The sequence below is a fragment of the Ciconia boyciana genome, chromosome 5 (genome assembly GCF_034638445.1).
Source record: "Ciconia boyciana chromosome 5, ASM3463844v1, whole genome shotgun sequence".
NCBI lineage: Eukaryota > Metazoa > Chordata > Aves > Ciconiiformes > Ciconiidae > Ciconia > Ciconia boyciana.
The window spans coordinates 10,102,561-10,122,218 of record NC_132938.1 but is presented as its reverse complement, the minus strand read 5'-3'; the positions used below and the strand labels follow the sequence as shown (position 1 = coordinate 10,122,218).

General features: G+C 47.3%; 1 protein-coding gene across 3 annotated transcripts in view; it reads left to right on the top strand.

The window, feature by feature from the left end:
* Positions 1–5,148: 5,148 nt before the first annotated feature.
* Positions 5,149–19,658, top strand: part of MXD4 (MAX dimerization protein 4) — a 39,318-nt gene continuing 24,808 nt past the window's right edge. The window contains exons 1-3 of one of the 3 annotated variants that reach the window (XM_072863495.1): positions 5,149–5,343; positions 5,883–6,051; positions 15,463–15,492. In XM_072863495.1, coding sequence (XP_072719596.1) covers positions 5,280–5,343; positions 5,883–6,051; positions 15,463–15,492 — 263 coding nt within the window. In that variant the 5' untranslated portion in view covers positions 5,149–5,279. The remainder of the gene's footprint in view (positions 5,344–5,882; positions 6,052–15,462; positions 15,493–19,658) is intronic. The other 2 variants (XM_072863497.1, XM_072863496.1) reach the window with 2 other exon arrangements.

The following is a 19,658-nucleotide window of genomic DNA, read 5'->3' as shown; positions in this document are numbered from 1 at the left end:
AACTTCTTTCTATTCAACTTTCAGGTGTTTTGGTTTCTGCATCTAGGAAACAGAGTTAATGATGTGAATCACAGGTGAGATGATAAGAAATTAAATGGGATTTGAGAAGCTCAGACAGGGAGCTGAAACTTGTCAGTGCCAGCTCTGAGTGCAGATCCCCTCCTGTGAGGGAAGACAACTAACTCTTTGCTAGTTACCTAAGCCTTGCAACACTTAAGGAAACAGGGGGATGCACTCCAAGGCACAGTGAAGGAGGTTATTTCTGGACGTCTGGATAAGACACAGTAAGGAATTTTAAAAGATGGAGGAAAGAAACATGCAGTAGCTGCAATGAGCCAAATCTGAACAGCATGGAAGGCCTAATTATTTCTTTAAGGCTGTACGTGGGGAATAGTGTATGAAGTTGCTTGAATTATGGATCCTCAACTTCAGAGCTCTGCCCTCATCGCAGCTCAGGGCAGTCAGCAATTCTGATGTCGCTGATCTCATGTGCCATGTCACGCCACAGGAAGGATTTTGGAAAAGAAAGGCGTTGTAACATTTAAAAATGTAAATACTACCACTCCAATCACAAAGTGCAGGCAGTGAAGAAACTGCAAACAGTGCAGGTTGTGGGGTGTGGCTGCTGATGGCTCTCCCTTCTGCTTCTAAATATAAAGTTTTTCAAACTTCACCATGAAGTGACAGCTACCCCTTATCACTGAAGGCCAGCTGTTTCTTTAGCACTCAGCTGTTCCTGCTGCTTGCTCTTAGAAATGGAAAAAAGCTATTTAGAGACGCAAATCTGCAAAGCCTTTGAGCACATGTATATCTTAGAGCCTGCCCTTCAGTTCTTAAAGTAATTTCGTTGATCTTCTTTCACACCTATTTTACACCTCCGCACCCATGCTGACACCACCAAAGCTAGTCTGGTTCACTGGCACAAATAAAAACACATCCAGAACGATTCATTCCAGGTATTTTAAAAGTTTTTATGGTGCCTCCTGAGAAGGACTCAGCTGAATTCTCTCTAGAAGGAATAATCGTGGTAAAACTGCTCGGTACTCCCTAACACATTGTTGTACACTGTACCGAAAGCTCCTTTGACGCAACTACAGGTAAATGTGTGTCAGCATTTGTTTGGTATGAGCCAAACCATACACTGTCCTTCCTAAATGCGTGTGGGTTTACTCCGGATTTCATCAGCAGGGGCTGTGTGTGTATGTGTGGGGGTGTATGGTTACACACATGCTCATAGCTCAAGCAGATTAATACAGTTTATGACTCCTGAGGCCGAGAGCCACCATAAAGAGAAATCAGCTGGCTTTTGTGACTGCACTGGTCCCTATTTTGCAGTCCTTAACAGCACTGCATGACACACACACATAGTCCAGCTGGCTTCAGTGGCCCCTCTCTTCCCAAAGCACCCCTTCCCTGCAGGGAAGTGTGGAAGCACAGGGCCTTGGAAGGTGCCAATATCAATGTGAAATGGGGCTCAATCACCTTAAAACAACTGTCTTCAAAATACCTCTGTCCACATTTAAAAGCAGAAAGAGCAATCACATTGAGTCTGATGGTTTTTACCTCAGCAGAGGTTAGGTTGCTGGGTTTGGGTCCCAGGGGCTGCAGGGGAGGGTGAGGGCTGAAGCTGCTGGGGAGCGAGACCCAGCAGTCGGATCGGACCGAGCACCGAGGAGTGTCTGGTGAAGGCAGTGCTTGGTGGGGCGCACAGCGCAGGCTATGCACCCTCCCGAAGCACTGCCCCAGCGCAGTGCTACGCTTGTTTGAACTCCTGTGTTTCTGGAGGCAAACGGTGTGTGTTCATAGTGTGGTGGGGAGGAGCGGGAGAAGCTTCAGGCGTTCAGAGCCTCAGTAAATCCATACCTGAATCCTGGCCTTTCATACAAGCGTATCCCACTTTCACCCAGGTGCATTTATATACCTAGCACTTTCATCTTCCTTTCTGGACATATGCCTGATTCCACAGCGCACGTACAAAACAGTTTAAGAAACATTTAGACACATATACAAAGAAATACAGATGTTCTGAAAATCTGAGGTACTACTAGATCTCTGTGGCTAGAGAACAATGGTGCCTTATCTGTACATCTTTGCATTTTCTTTACTACATGCCCTACACATGTGGTCAGGCAAAGGGAACTTTATTTGCTGTGCGGACAACACAGACCTACACATATATGGTTTCATGCTGTTTCGTAACAGAAAGCAATGTCAAATAGTGTCTAAACCTACTTCCAGTTAATTAAACAGCAAAACTGCCATAAATTTCAATGGGTTTATAGTGAAAACAGTAGTCTCACCCACATGCAGCAGAATTTCAACAGTTCAAGCAGCAAGTGGAAAACGTTACAGCAATTTTTTCACCGTTGCAATCTACGGACCAAATTCTCTTCTACCTTGTAATTCATGGAGTCAGACTTTTTCCAAGCAGATATAAAATTCTCTTAAATTACAGTCAGAATGCTGCTTTCTTCACAGCCTTGTATTTTGTCTCATCCCTGATGCCTGGACCAAACGGCAGTAAAATGTGATCTGTGTTTCAGCAATGTTCAAGAGCCACGTTACACTTGCATATCTGAGGCAACAAGATACAGACTAATAAATTATCAGGTGTAATGTATATGTAGTTTTAACACAACCCTGTAAAAAGACTAAAGCATAATCCTTATTTTAATCTGAATCACTATTACCCTCTTAAAAGGAAACTGTAGCTGATATCTTTTGCCAAGGAATAAACAGACGACAATATTCTTCAACCCTCCTATATGCTGAATAGCTCTTACTCAAATAGTTCAATTAAAATCAATGGGACCACTTGTGTGCGTAAGTGCTATTCTGCAGGAGGACTGATTACAGGCTTCAGCACTTTTGGCCTGAAGATGTAGGAATGTGTGATCACAGCACAGCTTAAAACTCCTTGCTCATGTTAAAACCAACCAGTTTTAGGCAACAGCTGTGCAGCAGCTATCTGAGATAAGGAGGCAAAGTTAGCAGTGCAAATAGGATGCTGTGGACAGGAAAGGTGCTGAGCTCCTTCCTGTTCAGCCTGTATGCCAGGAGCCAGGCTATTCTGGTAGATGGCTTCTGTGTATCCAAATGACGAAAGGCAGCTGAATATGCTGGCAAGGGTTGGAAAGCTGGCAGTAACTCTGACTGCATTTCTGAGAGCCTTCCAGTGTTTCTGTTTTCAGCAGGTTAGACTATTGTGTAGAGTTTAGTAATTCTTTTAAATCTCCGTGCATGTTTTTGCAGTACTGCTGTTTTCCTCTCTTGCATGTGCACTGTAAGGGGTCACGGATGTATGTGCCAGACACATTTTTACAGCATCTCTGGCATCCCATTTGTATCGTCTTTTTCATTCCGATGCATTTCTTGCCATACTTTCCACTACGAGCGCAGGACACTTCTCCTTCAGTTGTAGTCATATGCTGACATTCTTCTGACTTACTTACAGCCCTGACGGGATGAAGAAAGAGAATTTAAATCTGCTTGAAACAGCAGCTAGCTTTAGGAAACCCCTCCCGCACTGGTGCTGGTGGTAAATTCCACAGTGGGCACACCAAGAGCCCCCTTCTTGCTTTAACATGCACAAGGACCCAACCCAAGGGCCTGGTGATGCCCAGGGCCCTCCATTTGCTGACGCCTAGGGAGGAAGCTGCTTTTTTGCTCTCGACGCCTGCCAAGCTCACCGGGCGCTGCCATGAGGAGACATCTGCTCGTGGCCTGCTGCCCCACTTCCCTCGCCTTCCTTGCAGGAGTCTCTGGGGCTAGCAGTGACCCCAGGCCACGCTTCCCTCCCCACGGCCTGGAGTGAGCAGCACGCTCGGGAAAAATACACAGGGAAAAACAGTACTTTTTTTGTGTGAAAACCGCCCGACGCTGATGGGACAACAGGCGCTGCGGCGCAGGCCCAGCGGCTGGCACGGCTCAAGGCCCCTGCCGCCGCGGCCCTCACCAGCGAGAGGGCGGAGCGGCGGCGGCACAACCGACCCGCGCCGCCCCGCTGCCCCGCAAACGCCTCCCCTCCGCCGGGCTCTTTTCCGGTCAAGCGGCTCTGCGCCCCTTCCCCGCCCCGGCCGCCCCCGCGCGCATGCGCAGCCCGCCCGGGAGGGGCGGGGCTTCGCTTTCCCTCAGCGCTGCCCGCTCGAGCGCGGCGGGCCGGGGAGCGTTGGCGGGAGCCCCGGGTGGTGAGCCCCGGGAGGGAGCGGCTGCGGGCGCCCGCGCCCGTGCCCGTGCCCAGCGGGGGGAGGCCGCGGGGTGGCGGTCTGACCCGGGCCGGTAATGAGGGTGACGGGGGCGGGGGGGGCTGCAGCGCCCTGCGGCTGGGGGCACGCCAGGCCGGGGCCCGGCAGGGCCCGGGGCGGGCGTCTGCAGCCGTGCCGAGCAGGCGCGGTTATGGCGGCAGCGGGTTTCCTTCACAGAAGTGGGCGCTCCCCAGGCCTGGCTCCGGCCCTGCCGCTGGGGCGGCGGCGTGCGGGGGCGGCCGGGCTCCTCCACCCCCCGTCCCCGCTTGTTCCTTTTTTATTTCCCTCTTTTTTTTCGCGGCTCAGCAGGCCGGCGCTCCTGGCGGCAGGTTTGCCGTTAACGGTAGTGGCTGCTCCGGCACCGGCCGAAGCGCTCCTCAGACAGGCGAGCGTGTCTCGCCCCGCGCGTGTGAGGGCGGGCGGCGGGGGCGGAGCCTGGGCCCGCCCCGCCCCTCTGCCTGCCTCTTCCTCACAGCAACGCCGCGCCTCCACCCGCCCATTGGCTCCCCCCTTCCTGCCTCCCCGCCTCCTGCCGCACGGCACGCACCTCCCACCCCATTGGCTCCTTCCCCTCCCTCATTTGCATGGCGCCTCACGCACCAATCGGCGGCCGCTACCTGCTTAACATGCAAGGAGCCGGCCACTCAGCGAGCGCGGGGGCCGGGCCACCACGTGCTGTTGCTAAGCTTCGGCTTCTAAATTGTTACTATAGTGGCCAGCCAATCGGAGGGGGAGATGGGGATCTGTCAACATTCCCTGCCCCAGCCAGAGGAAAAGGGGGGGTGCTCTGGCTGCCGGTTGGCCCGGCTGCCGCCCTGCGTCCCGCCCCCGCGCCGAATCGCGATTTCTTACTGGCGGCGCGGGCTGCCCGTCGCCTGTGTGTCAAATGTAGGTTGAGAGAGGTGCCTTATAACCGGGGGCTTGGAAGTCCCCCGCGCGTGAACTCGGCGCGGTGCGCGACGCGGGGCGACGGGGGGCTCGGGGCTCGGCTCGGCTCGGCTCGGCTCGGCTCGGCTCGGCTCGGCACAGGCAGCCATGGAATTGAACTCTCTGTTAATTCTCCTGGAAGCGGCCGAGTACTTGGAGAGAAGAGACCGAGGTACTGGGCGCAGGCGGGCAGTCAGTCAGTCACCCGCAGGCGCTCCCAGCCGCTCTCGGCCTTTGTTGTGCGGCGGCGGCGGGCGGCCCGGGCCGGGGGACCAGCCCCGCGCCCTCACCTGTCCGGGCGCCGCGGGATTGACCCGGGCTTCGCCAGAGGCACCGCGCTGGGGGAGGAACAGTGCTCTTCTCTTTGCCTTCTTTTAAAAAAAAAAATCGGTTATTTTTTTGTCAAGCTCTGGATGGGGATGGTGTGTGTGTTGCAGCGCTCAGGATACCTCACACTTCTCTGTGTGTGGCAGTCGTTGATTGTATGGCAGTGCTCCCCTCCCCCCCCCAGCGCAGCGTGACAAGGGTTTGCATGATCCGCCTCGTTTTTAATGTGCACTCAAATAATCCTCCTAATTTCGGCACTTTTTTCCTTTCTTTTTTTTTTTTTGGTTTACCCAGTTGTTACATTTTTTTTGTCTCGCTTCTTTAAGAGATGCCAGAATAAAATCCAAACAAATCAACCGGAAAAAATTCTGTTCTTTACCCTAGCGTTCCTGCAAAGGAGGAAAAAAATGCATGGAAAAAATATATTGCCACTAATGCTGACTTTGTCCCTAGAAGCAGAACATGGCTATGCATCAGTGTTACCCTTCGATAGTGACTATTCCAGAAAGAAAACAAAGGCAGGCACCATGGCCAGAAAATCCCAGAATAACAGGTAATAGACGCACCGCTTTTTCAGAATGAATCGGCAGCTTTTCCAATGTGTCTAGCTTATGTGCAGTGCATACATTTATTAAAAATAATAACTAATCCAGTGTCTTAGTTTCCCACATCCCGGTAGTCGCCATTTTTTCCCTGGATGGGCTTGGCTCTGTTTTGATCTCTCATATAAACACTGCCACGCGTACACCATCTCCTTAGTACTCACTGCACTTCTAAACCATCCGCCCTCATCGCTCCTTCTGCTCCGCGCTCACCGACAGCGGCTTTTACTGCAGATCTTAACACCATAATCGCCACCCAGACTTCTCTTTGCATGGCACTAATTTCCCCCCCCGGCATTTATTTATAAACCACAGGCAGCGAACCGGCCGCCTCCCCCATCGAAGCCACAGCAGATGCAGCCTCTGGTTGCAGCACGGCGGCGGGCTCTCGAAGGGGGAGCGTGTGTGGGGCAGCGGGGGGAGACCCACCCATGCACTTGAACTTCTCCTGTAGGTATTAAGCCAGAAGGTGCTGGAGTGAACTTGACCTTTCCAGGGCTTCTGCTGCACCGCCGGGTCGCCTGCCCGCCGCATGCAGATCTGTCGAAGTGCATGACTCGGTCGTTATTTATCACGATTGTTGTCCGCCTTTTTGCCGTGGTAGTGGTGGTTTTGTTGTTTTCCCCGCAGCCGCTACCTGTGCTGCGATGGCATGAGCGGAGGGCTGCTGTGCGCAGGCTCTCTGCAGCTTTGTTTGCTGCTCGGGCAGCGGCTGTGTACGTGCAGGAGGCTGTCTTACAGGGACAGTGCCGGCCCCTGCCTGGGAGCTCCTCCAGTCCTGTGCTGTGCCTGCTCTGCTTTGCTCTTCCAGGGCTGCTCCGGAGAGGACCGAGAACTGTGCCCAGCTGGGCCTGCTTCACCCCAGAGCGGCAGTGCTCTCCCCAGCACAGGCTCCGCTCTGCACGGTTGTGTTGGATGGTGGCTCCTGTAGAATAGCCTAAAATGAACTCGGCTTGCACGTGACTTGTTTTCCAAATGAGCAGTGAGTCTCAGCGGGCCTGCTCCGCTCTCGCTCCTCCAGCGGGCGTCCCGCATGGCAGCAGGCAGCTGGGTCTGCTGGCCCTGGGGAGGCATGGAGCAGAGGGCCAGCGGCTGCTCGTGGGGCACCGGAGGTGAAAACTGAAATCAAAAGCTGATGAGCTCCCTCCTTGAGAAAAACACGAGCTGGTGAGCACCTTGCTTGTGCCTACCGCGGCCGAGCAATGTGTCTTGAAGATAACTGACGGGGAGCAAATTGTTCCCCTGTGCCCCTACTCCAAGCAAGGCAACCATTTCAGGGGGTATTAATTGCAGTACTCCTACCTTTTTTGGTTTTAGTTGAATTCTTTGTCTCATCTTGGAGCACAGAGAAGACGTCAGTTCATTTTAAAAAAGAAAGTCATCAGGAGTGGGAGGCGTGTCTTATTTCCTGAGACACTTTGCTCCTGAAGATTTTTAATTATTTTCTGACAAAGTATGCTTGCTGCCTTTAAAAAAAATTCACTGTTAACCAAAACAGGTCTCATAGGATTTCCAGCTGTGAACTGCTCATTGAATTGTACGAATTTTTTCTTTTCTGCCTCTTGCATTCAAGAAATCTGTGTTACTTACAGAGCTATTATTCCATCGTTTCCGTTCTTAGGTCTCTTGTCATCCGCTGCAAAATAGTTATTTGTCTGAACTGTAAGCTGCTTTCAGGAGTTTTTAGGAGAGGATTTGTAATCTATCAAATACAGCAGAATTAAAAGATTTCTGGTTACAGATTTGCTAGCATTGTTAAAGCTGAGGCATACGCAACTGCTTGCAGTTACCTTCCTGCTTTTCTTCTGCCTGTAGATTTATATTTACCTGTTCAGTCTTTTGCTCTGATTCTCACTCTGTAGCAGCGGCAACCTTCAAAAATGCCATCCTGCAGTATGCAACGTATACGTTTACTTACACTTTCTTTTCTTCTAGCTGCAGTGATTAGATTAGGGATGAGTCGTTTGTGTTACGGGACAGGATAATGCTTGTCGAGAAACAGTTTCAAGGGTGGCTGCCACCAGGACGGTGGTTTGCCTGGTTCAGCACGGACACTGGGCTTGCTTGCTGGTGTGGGAAACAGAGGCGCGTTGCTTTAATGCAGCACCCTGCTATTTCAGGGACCGAGGTGCGGCAGCAGGGCACCTCTGCGTTGTACCTACCAACTGTACCCACATCTAGCAGTCACTGCTCAAGTCTGCCTGTGAGCTTAGATTTGAGGGAGAGAAATGATCCTTACGTTTGAACATCCAGTCTAAAATGCTTGAAGTACACTAGCATCACTGGTTTATTGTTATTTGGAGCTTATAGGCTATAGGGTCTGAGCCCCAGACTAGAGTCTGAATTTTTGATAAGACAGTTAAATCTTCCTAAGCAACTCAAAGATTAACAGAGGGAGACGACTGGCCAAAGTTCAGAGGATTTGGAGTGGTCGTGGGTGATGTGAACCACCGGGCAAAGTGTTTGTTCATATTGTTCCACTTGAACCATTTTCCAGACGTGCTGGGTTTGGAGCATCAGATGCAGGCAGGCATGATTGCATACTTGTCTGAAATTTATGCCTTTTTATTGCATTGTTTTTCTTACATATAAAAATACATACTTAAGGTTGGAGGAGTAGGAAAGGAGCAGATAACTGCACGTTTCAAAACTGCAGGGGCTTTGTTGTTGTTTTCATTATCTATTTTTGTATCCTGCTGCTTGCAGCATCTGATCAGATTAAAAAGTGATATATATATATGGTTTGGGTTTTTTTTTCATGCTTTATGAGCTATATGTATATAAAACCACGATAAACATCTTCCTCCTCATTCTTGGAAAATCAGAAAAGAGGGGAGGAGGAGAAAAACTGTCAGATGTGAGGAAGCCTGCTATGCTGTACCCTTCTTCTTTGTTCTGTATTTTCTCGCCCATGTTGCCTGCCTTCAAGGGGGAGGAAGAGCATACCCCATGTAGTACAGGTGTGCTGACCGGCCCCTGCGGGCTGGGGGACCAGGCAGGGATGGATTACAGCTGCCCTGTTGTTCAGCGAGGACGCTGATGGATGCCTCCTTCCTCTGCCGAGGTGGTGATGATGTTCATGTAAGAAATCATATCTTGAGACCTCCGTCCTCTTGTCGAAGGCTGGCGAGGCCCAGACCCACAGGAAGAGAAGGGGGAGGAAGGCTGCCTGCCCTTTGGGCAGGACATTCAGGTCTGGGCTAAAAGCTTGCCGGCCTCTCGACTGCGATTGAGAAGTAATTTTGACAGGTTTGGATTCATGCAGGGAAAAATACCAGCAGAATTGCATTTGATTAACCAAAATCTATATGCCTTCTGTTCACCACAGGAATTTAACATTTTTGCTTTGTCCACTCATAGCTTTGGATGAAAATTGGAAGTGGTCATTAGCAGTTTGTTGCTAAACAATATTCTTGGAGTTATTGGTAGCAATCAGACACAATTTTTAGCCATTTCTTTTTTTACTTCTACATTAAAATTACTTGATTTTATATGTTTTCTTCTCACTCAGTTTCCTATGACGTGCTCTTTCCCATGTCACACAAACCAAACTGCTTTGTTTTCTATCTCTTTCCAGTTTGCTGTTTGTACTGTGTCCTCAGCTGAGATTCAGACTTGTTCCCCTCCAGTAATTTTGACCAAAATCCTCTGGAAAATGAAACTGGATTCTTGTTTTGCAAAGAGGACAGGAGATTGGAGAAAGACACAAGATTGTCTTTTGGGGGGAGGTAAACCTAGGTCACATCTTCTGATAATACTTATCAGGTACTTGACCACAGCATAATAAATGTCTCTCCCTCACAGAGCAGTGCCTGTGGTTCCTGAAGCAGTGCCATGCAGTCTAATAATTCTTGTTAATGTGTAGTTGGAATTAAAGAAAAGGCATAAAACAAACAGCTGGATTTAGTGTAGTTGTGCCTTGGAAATGTTAATAACAAATATTCAAAAGTCTCCCCAAGCTTGCTGTTTGATCCAAGGAAATGGATAGGTAACACGTGTACAATGTGCTGAGGAGGAATATGATGCAAATCTGAAATTCGGTGACGTTCATGCACAAGGTGAAGCACTTTGACAGAAAACTGCGCTAGCCTGCAGATAACTGGGCTTTCTTCTGCCCTGGCTGTAATGACACTCACCAGGTGTGGGGTGGCTTGAGCTGTGCATAGGTGTGAGGTGCCTGTCTGCCCGTGCATGGGGGAGCTCAGGCAACCACTTTGCCATGAAAGAGCCAGAAATAAGGTAAAATGAAAACTAAAATCTTCGTGTTAGATGCCAGTCTACTGAGGTCACAGTTAAATTTACTTGCAGAGAAAGGAACTGGATGTCGGTGGTGCAGTGTGTTTGGCCTGTTAATTTAGGAGCTGGTTTATTGGAGGAGGGGGAGCAAAATAAAGGCTGGTTTATAAATATATCTTCTGTATCAATTAATATTTTCGCTTATGTGTTATATAAAGAGACTCGTACTTTGTGCTGTGTTCTGGTGAACGGTTATATCTAGAAAGAGAAGAAAGCTGCATTTGGTGTTTCAAATAAAAACACAGCTTAATGTCCGAATTCCTCTGTTAGTGTTGGCTCATGGTGAGGGTCAACCTGTGGCCTGCAGAGCAAGCCCCTTGCTCTCTGCAGATGTTATTCTGTGCCACACAAAGCAGCTTACGGATCTGAGCCTGATTTTTATTTTATTTTTCCTTAATTTTTTTTTTTTTTTGGTGGGAGGCTGAGAATAAAACACTGCAAACCAGACTGTGCAGACATGGCTCCTCTGCTTTTTTGCCTGGCTTTCTGAATTTGACAGATCCCTCTGGGTTTGCTTCCCCAAAGCTGGTGGCAGAGGGACAGCAATTGATACCACCGCGCTTGTTTTTAAAACGTGCATTTTAGTCCCAATATAATAGATCTCGCCAACTGGTCTGTCACCCCCGAGGAACTGCAGTGGGTCTGTGATGCCTGGGAGTTGCAGTGCTTGTGCAATTGAGGAAAACAAATTGCCACCATATTAGAAGCATGTTTGGACCTCGCCACCACAAACATGTGGCAGCACAAACTAGAATGAGGTACTGGACACAGAGTTCTGCATCAAGTTTGTGCCAGTATGTGTGGTTCCCAGATCCCAGCTGAATCTGCAGGGCTGGTTAAATTTTGCTATGAGGAGAATGCGAACGTCATTTCTAGTGGATTAATTCCATACAGACTGTTTCCTTGACAGGTTGTAAGTGATGTGTCCAGTTTAAAACAAATGGAAAAAACCCAGTGACCCAGGAGCAGTGAATACTGGGCAGGACATATACTTATGCCCAGTTTTATTGTTGCACCACTCCTCATCTCAGGTGATTCGGGTGGTGGGCTGTAACATTTTCAGGTGCGTCCCACGGCAGGTTATGTGTGCAGACAGAAAATTCCCTGGAAGCTAATCGGGGTCTTTCCAGCCATAAGCTGTGTAGCAGTCACATCCAGACAAGACTGCGGGTATATGAACTACATGCTCTTGCACACCAGCACGCTTGGGAGTGGGAATCAGATGCAGACACTTAGTGTGTAGCACCTTGTAAAACTTCTTGCTCTGTTTGTTCTTACTCTTTCAGCCTGGTGAAGTGCAAGGCATGTGGCCCTCCAAGTGCTGTGCGACCTGAGGTGTAGTTGTGTCCTCTGCACATGGGTTGTACAACACCCTGCCAGCCCTGCCTGCACCAGAAAGCCCTGGCACGGGCGAGGCTCTTGCCACGGTTTTCAGCATTTTGTTAAGTAGCTCGTCCTGCTCCCTATAGCACTTCAAAATGCATTGGCAGCCAGTAGTGTATCAGTGACTCGCAGCCTGGACCTGGCTCCCATTAGCATTGGGGAAGAAATCAGCGGCGTTGCTGATATGTCCCTGCTTTTGTCAGGAGCTGTGCTGCTTTTCTTCCAAGAAGATGCAGCATCTGGTGGGGCAAAAGAATGGAGGAGCAGGGGAAGGTGATTTAGTAACCAAACAGCGCATCACACATATGGTGAAATCTCAGCTCGGTATGCAGGTGGGCAGTTCCTGCTGGCTTACCTGTAAACTGGTAGAAAGTTATTCTTTTCTGGGGGGACTTGTCTTTTCTGGGTTAGTCTTATCATCTCAATTAGTGCCCGTCCTAATTGTGATGAATGTTGCATCAACTACATGCTCAAATACAAGTACCTAGAAGTCTTGTTTAGGGGAGGGAGGGTGGTGGAAGGAGACAGCATTAGGGACTTGCTGTTGGAAGTGGCACAGCATCTTGCAAACCAACAACTGCATTTACTTGGCTCTTTCCCTTTCTTTCAAATCTTCTTTTGACAATTTATTCACAAAGAAAATTTAACTGCTGCTTCTTAGCTTGTGAACTGCTTGGCATTTGCTAAAAGGATATTAGGGCTGTCTCAGGTCAACAGTGTAGTCTGAAGAGCAGCATTGCTGATCTCCTCCTGAACCTGTGATTTTGCTGATGATTTTTTGTTGTTGTTGGCTTTTTCCCTTTGTTTTTATCTGGACCCTTTTATTGACACCTTTCCTTCATCACTGCTACCCCCAACCCTCCCAGGTTTTGTCTGGAGATACAGAACCTAGTATACTGAACTTAAGCTAAACACCAAAAGTCTTCCTTCTCTTGCAGCCACTTTTGAAGGGCTCCACCAGACCATTTGTCTGAAAACCACAATCGTACATCTGTCTCTTCGATATAAATATATATATCCATATATCTTCTTAGTCCTGGCCCACACCTTCTCTTTTACTGAAGTAATAAAAGACTGTTTTAAAATGGAGGTAGTGCTTGGGCTGCTGGTTTGTGTGTAGATCTATGGTTTTTTTCCTCGCTTCAGGTTGCATGAAGAGCAGGAGGAGATGGCTATTCTTGCAATATACTGTGCTGTAGACAGTGAAGGAGAGAATAAACAATATTTAGGGAGAGGTTAATCTCTTCTGAAAACAAACCCAACAAAAAAAATAAACCTTCATGCTTATAATAGGGTATGTAGTCTGTTCTGTAGATGGAGCAACTGTCAGGTAGATGTCAAAACTCTCAGTTTTGGTTCCTGGATAGGGCCTGATAGTTGAGGCATTAGTGAAATTAGTGAGGCACCTCGTGAAATGTGTGGCTGGTGCCCATGTTTGCACACATCGACGAGGCTTCTGCATCCCAAAGAGCTCTGCAAAGAGGCACACGTTTGCCACCGCTCCATTTGGTAGCTGGCATGTGCCCCTCCAAAGCTGGTCTGGCAGGACGTATCCCAGGTGAACACCAGGGTCACCCTTCCTGAGCCAGAGGTGCCTTGTAGGTGTGCTGCACACAGGACTTCCAGCTGCTTACTGCGTTCTCTCTTAACCCAGCAAAATGCTCTGTGCAGGCTGAATTTCTTGGCCAGTGGTTCTCCTGCTGGTGCAGCAGTCACCATGCATGCTCACTGGAGCTGGGTGTGAGCTCCACTACAGCAGGCAGGTTAGAATTGGCGAGTTACAGTGATCGTGTTTTGTCTTGTGCATAATTGCCAAAAATGTCAGGGAGGTCATGCCACAGGGCTGAATCTAGGCGAGCCTGTATTTCCTCTCTCTTCCAGAGCTCCCTGCAAACAGCATCTTTGTGCCTTTGACAGGCGCGTTGGGGGTGTTTGGGGAGAATGGTTCCTCCTGAACTTACATTTTCTGTGTGTTTTCGTAAATGTTGGCGGATTTGGCAGAGTGTTTGTCACTTTTCACTGAGAAAAGGTTTGAGCTATCTCTGTGTGTGTAGGAGTAGAAAATAAAAACAATATTCCCTTATTATGGTCAAATGGCAAAGGCAGTAAATCACAGCAAACCCAGCCTACCTTGACCTATTAATGTAGCACAGAATATGTATAAAACACTTCCAGTGTTGCTGCATTGGTCAGGAGCACTTACATGGCACAGTAGGAACACATACGTTACCTGATTGTGGCTCATTTGATGCAACAACTTAAAAAAAATTAAATTCATAGGCTCTTCAGAAACAGATACCAGGTAATGGCTGACATAGCTGATGTCTTGGTAACAATGCTGGGATGCTTTCCAGTGAAAATGGATTAACATCAGTGCTGAACCTTGTACCCATTTGAGTTTTCTTCTACCTGTAGAGGGGCAGATCGCTTAATTCCTTGCAGGATTAGGAGCTGCACCGGGCTGAAATAAATTGCTTGTGGATTTGTTCACTGGTTATTTCTTTGCATGAGCTTTGCTTTCTTTTTTCCCCCCTCTGTGGCCAGAGAGATGCTTTCATCATCGGTAACACCTAGGTATGCTGCAGCATCCAGCTGCATGCGTGTGTGCAGGGAGAGGCAGAACGGCTTGCTGCTGGGCAGGTCGTGCATTTGGGCAGGAAGAATTTCTCACCCTGGGATGTCTCTGCTCGCTCGATGGACTGTGCACTTACACCTCCACAAAGCCGTCGTGATCAGCACGTCATGCCCAGATGCAGGCAGGAGTTGCAGCACGTTGCAGGAGAGCTGCTTTGACATAATCTGCCAGCTGTAGAAGCTGCCACCACCTTTGTATCTTTTGATCCTTACCTACTGGCAATGGTTTTAGTTGGACAAAACTGAAGGTCTGGGAGGTTGCTGGTTTTGAAGTGGTGACAATAACTTAATTTTAGGAATATTTTTAATCTGAGCTGTATAAATAAATAAAATTAATATTTCCAGCTGAATCAACTGAAAAAATAATCCTCCAAGAAGTTAGGGCTGCCTTCTAAAGGCAAAAAACCTGAGCCATTGATTGGGGGGGGGGGGGAAATCTCAAATCATAGTAGATTAGAAGAGAATAGCATACTGATGTGGTCAGTTCAAGGACTGTGATTCTATTTTTTTTTTTTCCCCCTGTTTGTAGACTCAGAAGAATTAAGAGCATTCCTCTCTTTTTGCCATTAAGATGTCAACAGCAACAGCAGTGGTTAGCTGCTGATTTTTTTTCTGTTTCTCCGTGGGCTTGAAAGCTGGCTTTTTGGAAGCTTTTTACTCTTACCTGTTGCCATTTAGATCTTCTAACACTTTCTGCCCCCTCATAATTTTTCTTCACAGATAAAAATCTTGTGGGCTGTTTTTATTACTAACCTGCTCAGTTTTTTATGTCCAATTCTGTCTCTGAATCTATTGAATGCTAATAAATGCAAATTTATTATAATTCCCCCCCAAACCCACGGTTTACTCATGGAAATTAAGTTGATACCTTGAAGTATCTAAGGGATGTAAAAATGAACCTGTAAAAATTAACAGCAAAGCTGTTTCATAATCCATATAAATACATGTTTTAGAGAGCTCTTTTGCAACTTAAGCAGGTGTTGACTTTTAAATATTCTAAATCTTGGTATCTATCCTTTTCTCTAATATTTCTTTTCTCTTTTTAATAGGTCATCACACAATGAACTAGAAAAACATAGGTAAGTCTTGAGAAAAAAGCAAATTAAAAGATGTATGGCTGACATTAGAATTACCATGCTTATTGAAGAATGTTTTGTTGAAATTGTTTTGATTCTGCACTGAATAGTTTATTAAGTTGGGGGTTTTTTATCAACTAAAATCTAATAGGTATAATATTATTTGGCTTTTTTTCTGGTTTTTGGTATGCTGTTTTTGAAACACCCCTGATAATTAGCTTTGCACTGATTAATGCTGTAACTGGTTAACCGTACTGTTACTAATAAAGAATCTGATTGCAGCAACTGTTTGCTAGAGGTGTTAAATGCTATAAGTACAATGAAAGTATTTTGTGATTAAGGTGGATGATTTTCGGGGAACAGTATGTCACACAGGGTTATTCTATGTTTTTTTTTAAAGTATGCCTAAAGTGCAGTTAATTTTCATCTTGCATGTAAGTACCTACAGATACGTTTTTCCCCTCCGTCTGCTTCCTTGCTGGTACGTGTCCTGTCCAAAGAGCTGTGTGTGGGCTAGAAATCAGCAACTCCTGAGCTGCAGCCCTGGTTCTGTGTATCCAGCGCTGTGAAAAGCTGTGCTTACTTACCAAGGACATTCATTAGACCCTGAAGACCCGATTTTTAAAGAACTCATGTTTGCACAGTTCTGGAGGCAGTGTTTACCGTCTATCGTATCTTGTCAGAGTTTGTTTGCAGATGGGCTTTTTAGCTGTAGGAAGTCTCCTGGGGTACGCTGCTGTGAAGGTGCACACGGAGAGCTGCCAAGTGCAAAAGGTGCCTGTCTTCGCACTGGCTTTCGGTTCCCTGGCTGAGCAGCGCTGTGGCACCCTCACTGCAGGATCGCTGCCTTTCACTTATCATTGAGGCAGCAGGACAAACGCTCTTTCGGGTAGTTTTTTGTTCTTTTTCGTGTAGCTTGTGGTCTTTCAGGTTTCATGCATCCAAAGCAAGCAATATGTGAATATGACTGAAACCTATTTGCATGCTTCTAAATACATGAAACGTGGTTGATGGCACAACAAGATTGAACTCACGGGGCAGGGGGGTTCTGTGTTGTTTTGTGGCCACAGTTAATGTAGCAGCTAGACCATCACTTCCCTTGCATGCCTACATGCTTTCCTGTAGTTTAATTGTAATGTGAGTAAACTATAGCCCTGCCTAATAGCCACATGGTCATCCTAGAGATGAGAGGGACTGGGGAAGGCTCAAGCTCACAAACGCAGGCCTGGGCTGCAGAATGCAGTGCATTGGCTAAGGCAGTGAAATCAGCTGGCAGAAGTTCTGCTGACAGAGTCTTCAGGAAAATAACTTCATGCAAAATTCTGTCCTTTGGTCACACTTCTTTAAAAAAAAAAACCAAACTTTGGCCCCAACTGTGCTTCTTTCTCACTCTGTTTTTTATCTGTCCTCTTTCCAGATACTCTGTTCCATTTCTTCCTTTTCTCCTGCTCCATCATTACTGACTTGTTATCATCTAAACTACATATTCCTTTTTTTTTTCTTCCAGTCATTTTTATAACCTGAGCATGGAGTTGCCTCTTCTTCCCCCTGCTCTGCTTTAACATGTTTAAGCAGCACAGTAAATAAGGCACAGCAGCATTTGCAGCAGATGCAGGGGCAGAAGAAGGGTCTATTAATTGTTCAATCTCTGTTCTCACTTTCAGTTCTGCGTTGTATCTTTGTAGTAGCTGGACCATATAGTGTTTGCCTTGCTAGCTTTTCTTTCTCTGCCATCTCAAGGTCAAAATAGGTAAACTGCAAGGTATGTCTTGTGATTATACAAATAATGTTTGTAACTGCTGCTGCTTGCTGTACCTCCTACAGTTACGCTATACTTGAAGCCAGATTTTATTATTCCTGGCGAGAACCTGCAAATTAGTGCAAGATCCTTGTGTGCAAATGTGTTCACAAAAGCAGATCAGGTATGCGCAATTGTAGTTACCTAATGTATTGGTGCGAAGGACTCTTGTAATTTTAATTTTTTTAACAACCCCCTCCTCTAGCACTGTGGGTGTATGAGCTGATAATACCGATCATACTGGTTTTCACTCTGTTCTACTAAAATTGCATTAAAATCCTTCAAGCATCTTGTAAAGTTTAATGGAAGATTCACAGCCATAGTGAGTCCCTGTAGCAGCTGGTCCTTGCAGCAGAGCCCATCCTCTTCCCCTGGCGTAGCCCTGCCCTGCTGGCTGTGAAGCACTGGATGTTGATTTTGGAGGTGTATCCTTTCCAGGACCAGCGCCTTTGACTCACCACTGCCATGATGCTTCTGGCTGAGACACACTTGGTTATCTCACAGGAGCCCGTCAAGGAGGAAGAGAGGAGATGGCTGCTCATATCCTCCTCCTTGCCCAGTCCCTCACGTGGTGTCTGTGGGCTGGACTGAGTGCTGGAGGGCAGGGAAATGGCTTCCTCATTTACAGGGCCTTTGTGTCCTGGATGAGGGTGGCCAGAGCTGCCGCTAACCAGAAAGCCACAGTAGCCATGTACTGGCACATGGTGCTGTTCAGGTTCTGCATTGGTGTTGCACATAAGAGGTTCTATCTCTGGTTTTGACATGGGTGGGAATGGCAGTGGTTGATCTCTCTGTGTGTGCAGATTGGCCGTTTGGCACCACTGCTTCATTTGCATTTTCTACTGCTGGGTCTCTTTTCTGTATGCTCTTGAGGGGGTGCTCAGAGGAAGACAAATGGAAGCAGAGACATAATTCCAACAAAAATTCTCGTTATATGATAGAATTCAGACTACAGTTATGGTAAAGTGTTTGTCAGCAATTCATACATAAAATTCCTTTTTCTCTGCTTTAAGTCTCCCTAGAATACCCTGCTCAGAACTTCAGTGAGTGTTCATTATAGTGAAACTGTAAGGACTCATCCCTCTAATGACAGTCCTGTTTTGGTCCTGTATAAATAAGGTTTGCATCTCAGAGCCAGGAAACAGGAAAACCCCTAAATTACGAAGGCAGGAAATCTTCTATCCTAAGGACGGATGAGGTTCTAGAAGCTATTTTAATAATTACAGACAGGTCAGTCAGAGTGGCACTCAGATGTAACTAGTTCCTAATGACAAATATATACATGTATATTCATGTATAGATTTTTTGTTACTGTTTCCAGCCAGAGCATTATATCAGTAGGCTGTCACAGAGCAATGTAAATAGCAAGTACATTGGTAATCATGACTTTTTGCAAGGCAGTTTTTAAATCGACCTAACCTGACAGTTGTACAGAGGAATTCAACTTTCACAGTGTAAAAAAACCAAGAATCCAAGAGAGACTCAAGCTTCTTAAAAAGACGCAGCATTATCTTATTTATTTGCATCAATTTGTACTAGTTTTACATTATGACATAAAAACCAAGATATATCACCCTGAAGATTATACTGAGATCTTCACACTGCTCTGTGAAGGCAGTGAGTCATCTGCCCTCTGCTATTCATGTGTGGACTTGTTCCCCCAGCTTGCGCAGGACTGCGGGAGGAAGCGACACCTCCCTGCCATGGTCCATCCTTTCTTGTCGGAAGCAGATGGAGCCCTGATGAGGGATACTGGGACCAACCTGTCAGGGCTCCTTCGGTGACAAAGCCATTTCACTCCTGCCTGGCCACGAGGAGCTTTGCTGCAGGAGGAGTTCAAGCTCTTGTCATTTCTATGGCAAAGTCTTTGAAAATAGCTTGTGAAACGGAATGATTTTAAACAACAGCTTTTAAGAATTGGTGAAAAGTGTGCCTCAAAATTGGCAAGCCATGTGCTGCTGTCCCCAACCTGGCACCATGTGAGCTGAATGAGTGCCTTGGCTGGGTGACCATGGTACGGCTTGATCTAGATGGACGGTTATCTCCTGCCTCTGTCAAACCGTTTGTATTATTCTCTGTGGGCTTTTGGGGATTTTTTTTAGTCAAGGAGGGAAGGGGCAGATCAGCAGGGGTAAAAGTTGTCCCACCTGCATTCCACAAAATAGTAAACTCCTGGCAAGCAGTGGGAGTATAATTAGAAGAGGGAGCTGATTAATGCCTTTGGGCAGGATGGACCGGCGATCTTGAGCACAATCTTGAAGCAGCGCAGCATCTGAGTTGCAAGTGCTCTCCTGCTTGGAGGAATTGGCAGATCCTGTCCCAGGTCCCTAGGTGTAGGTTTGACAAAAGTTGGCGAGCTGAGCTGGGTGGA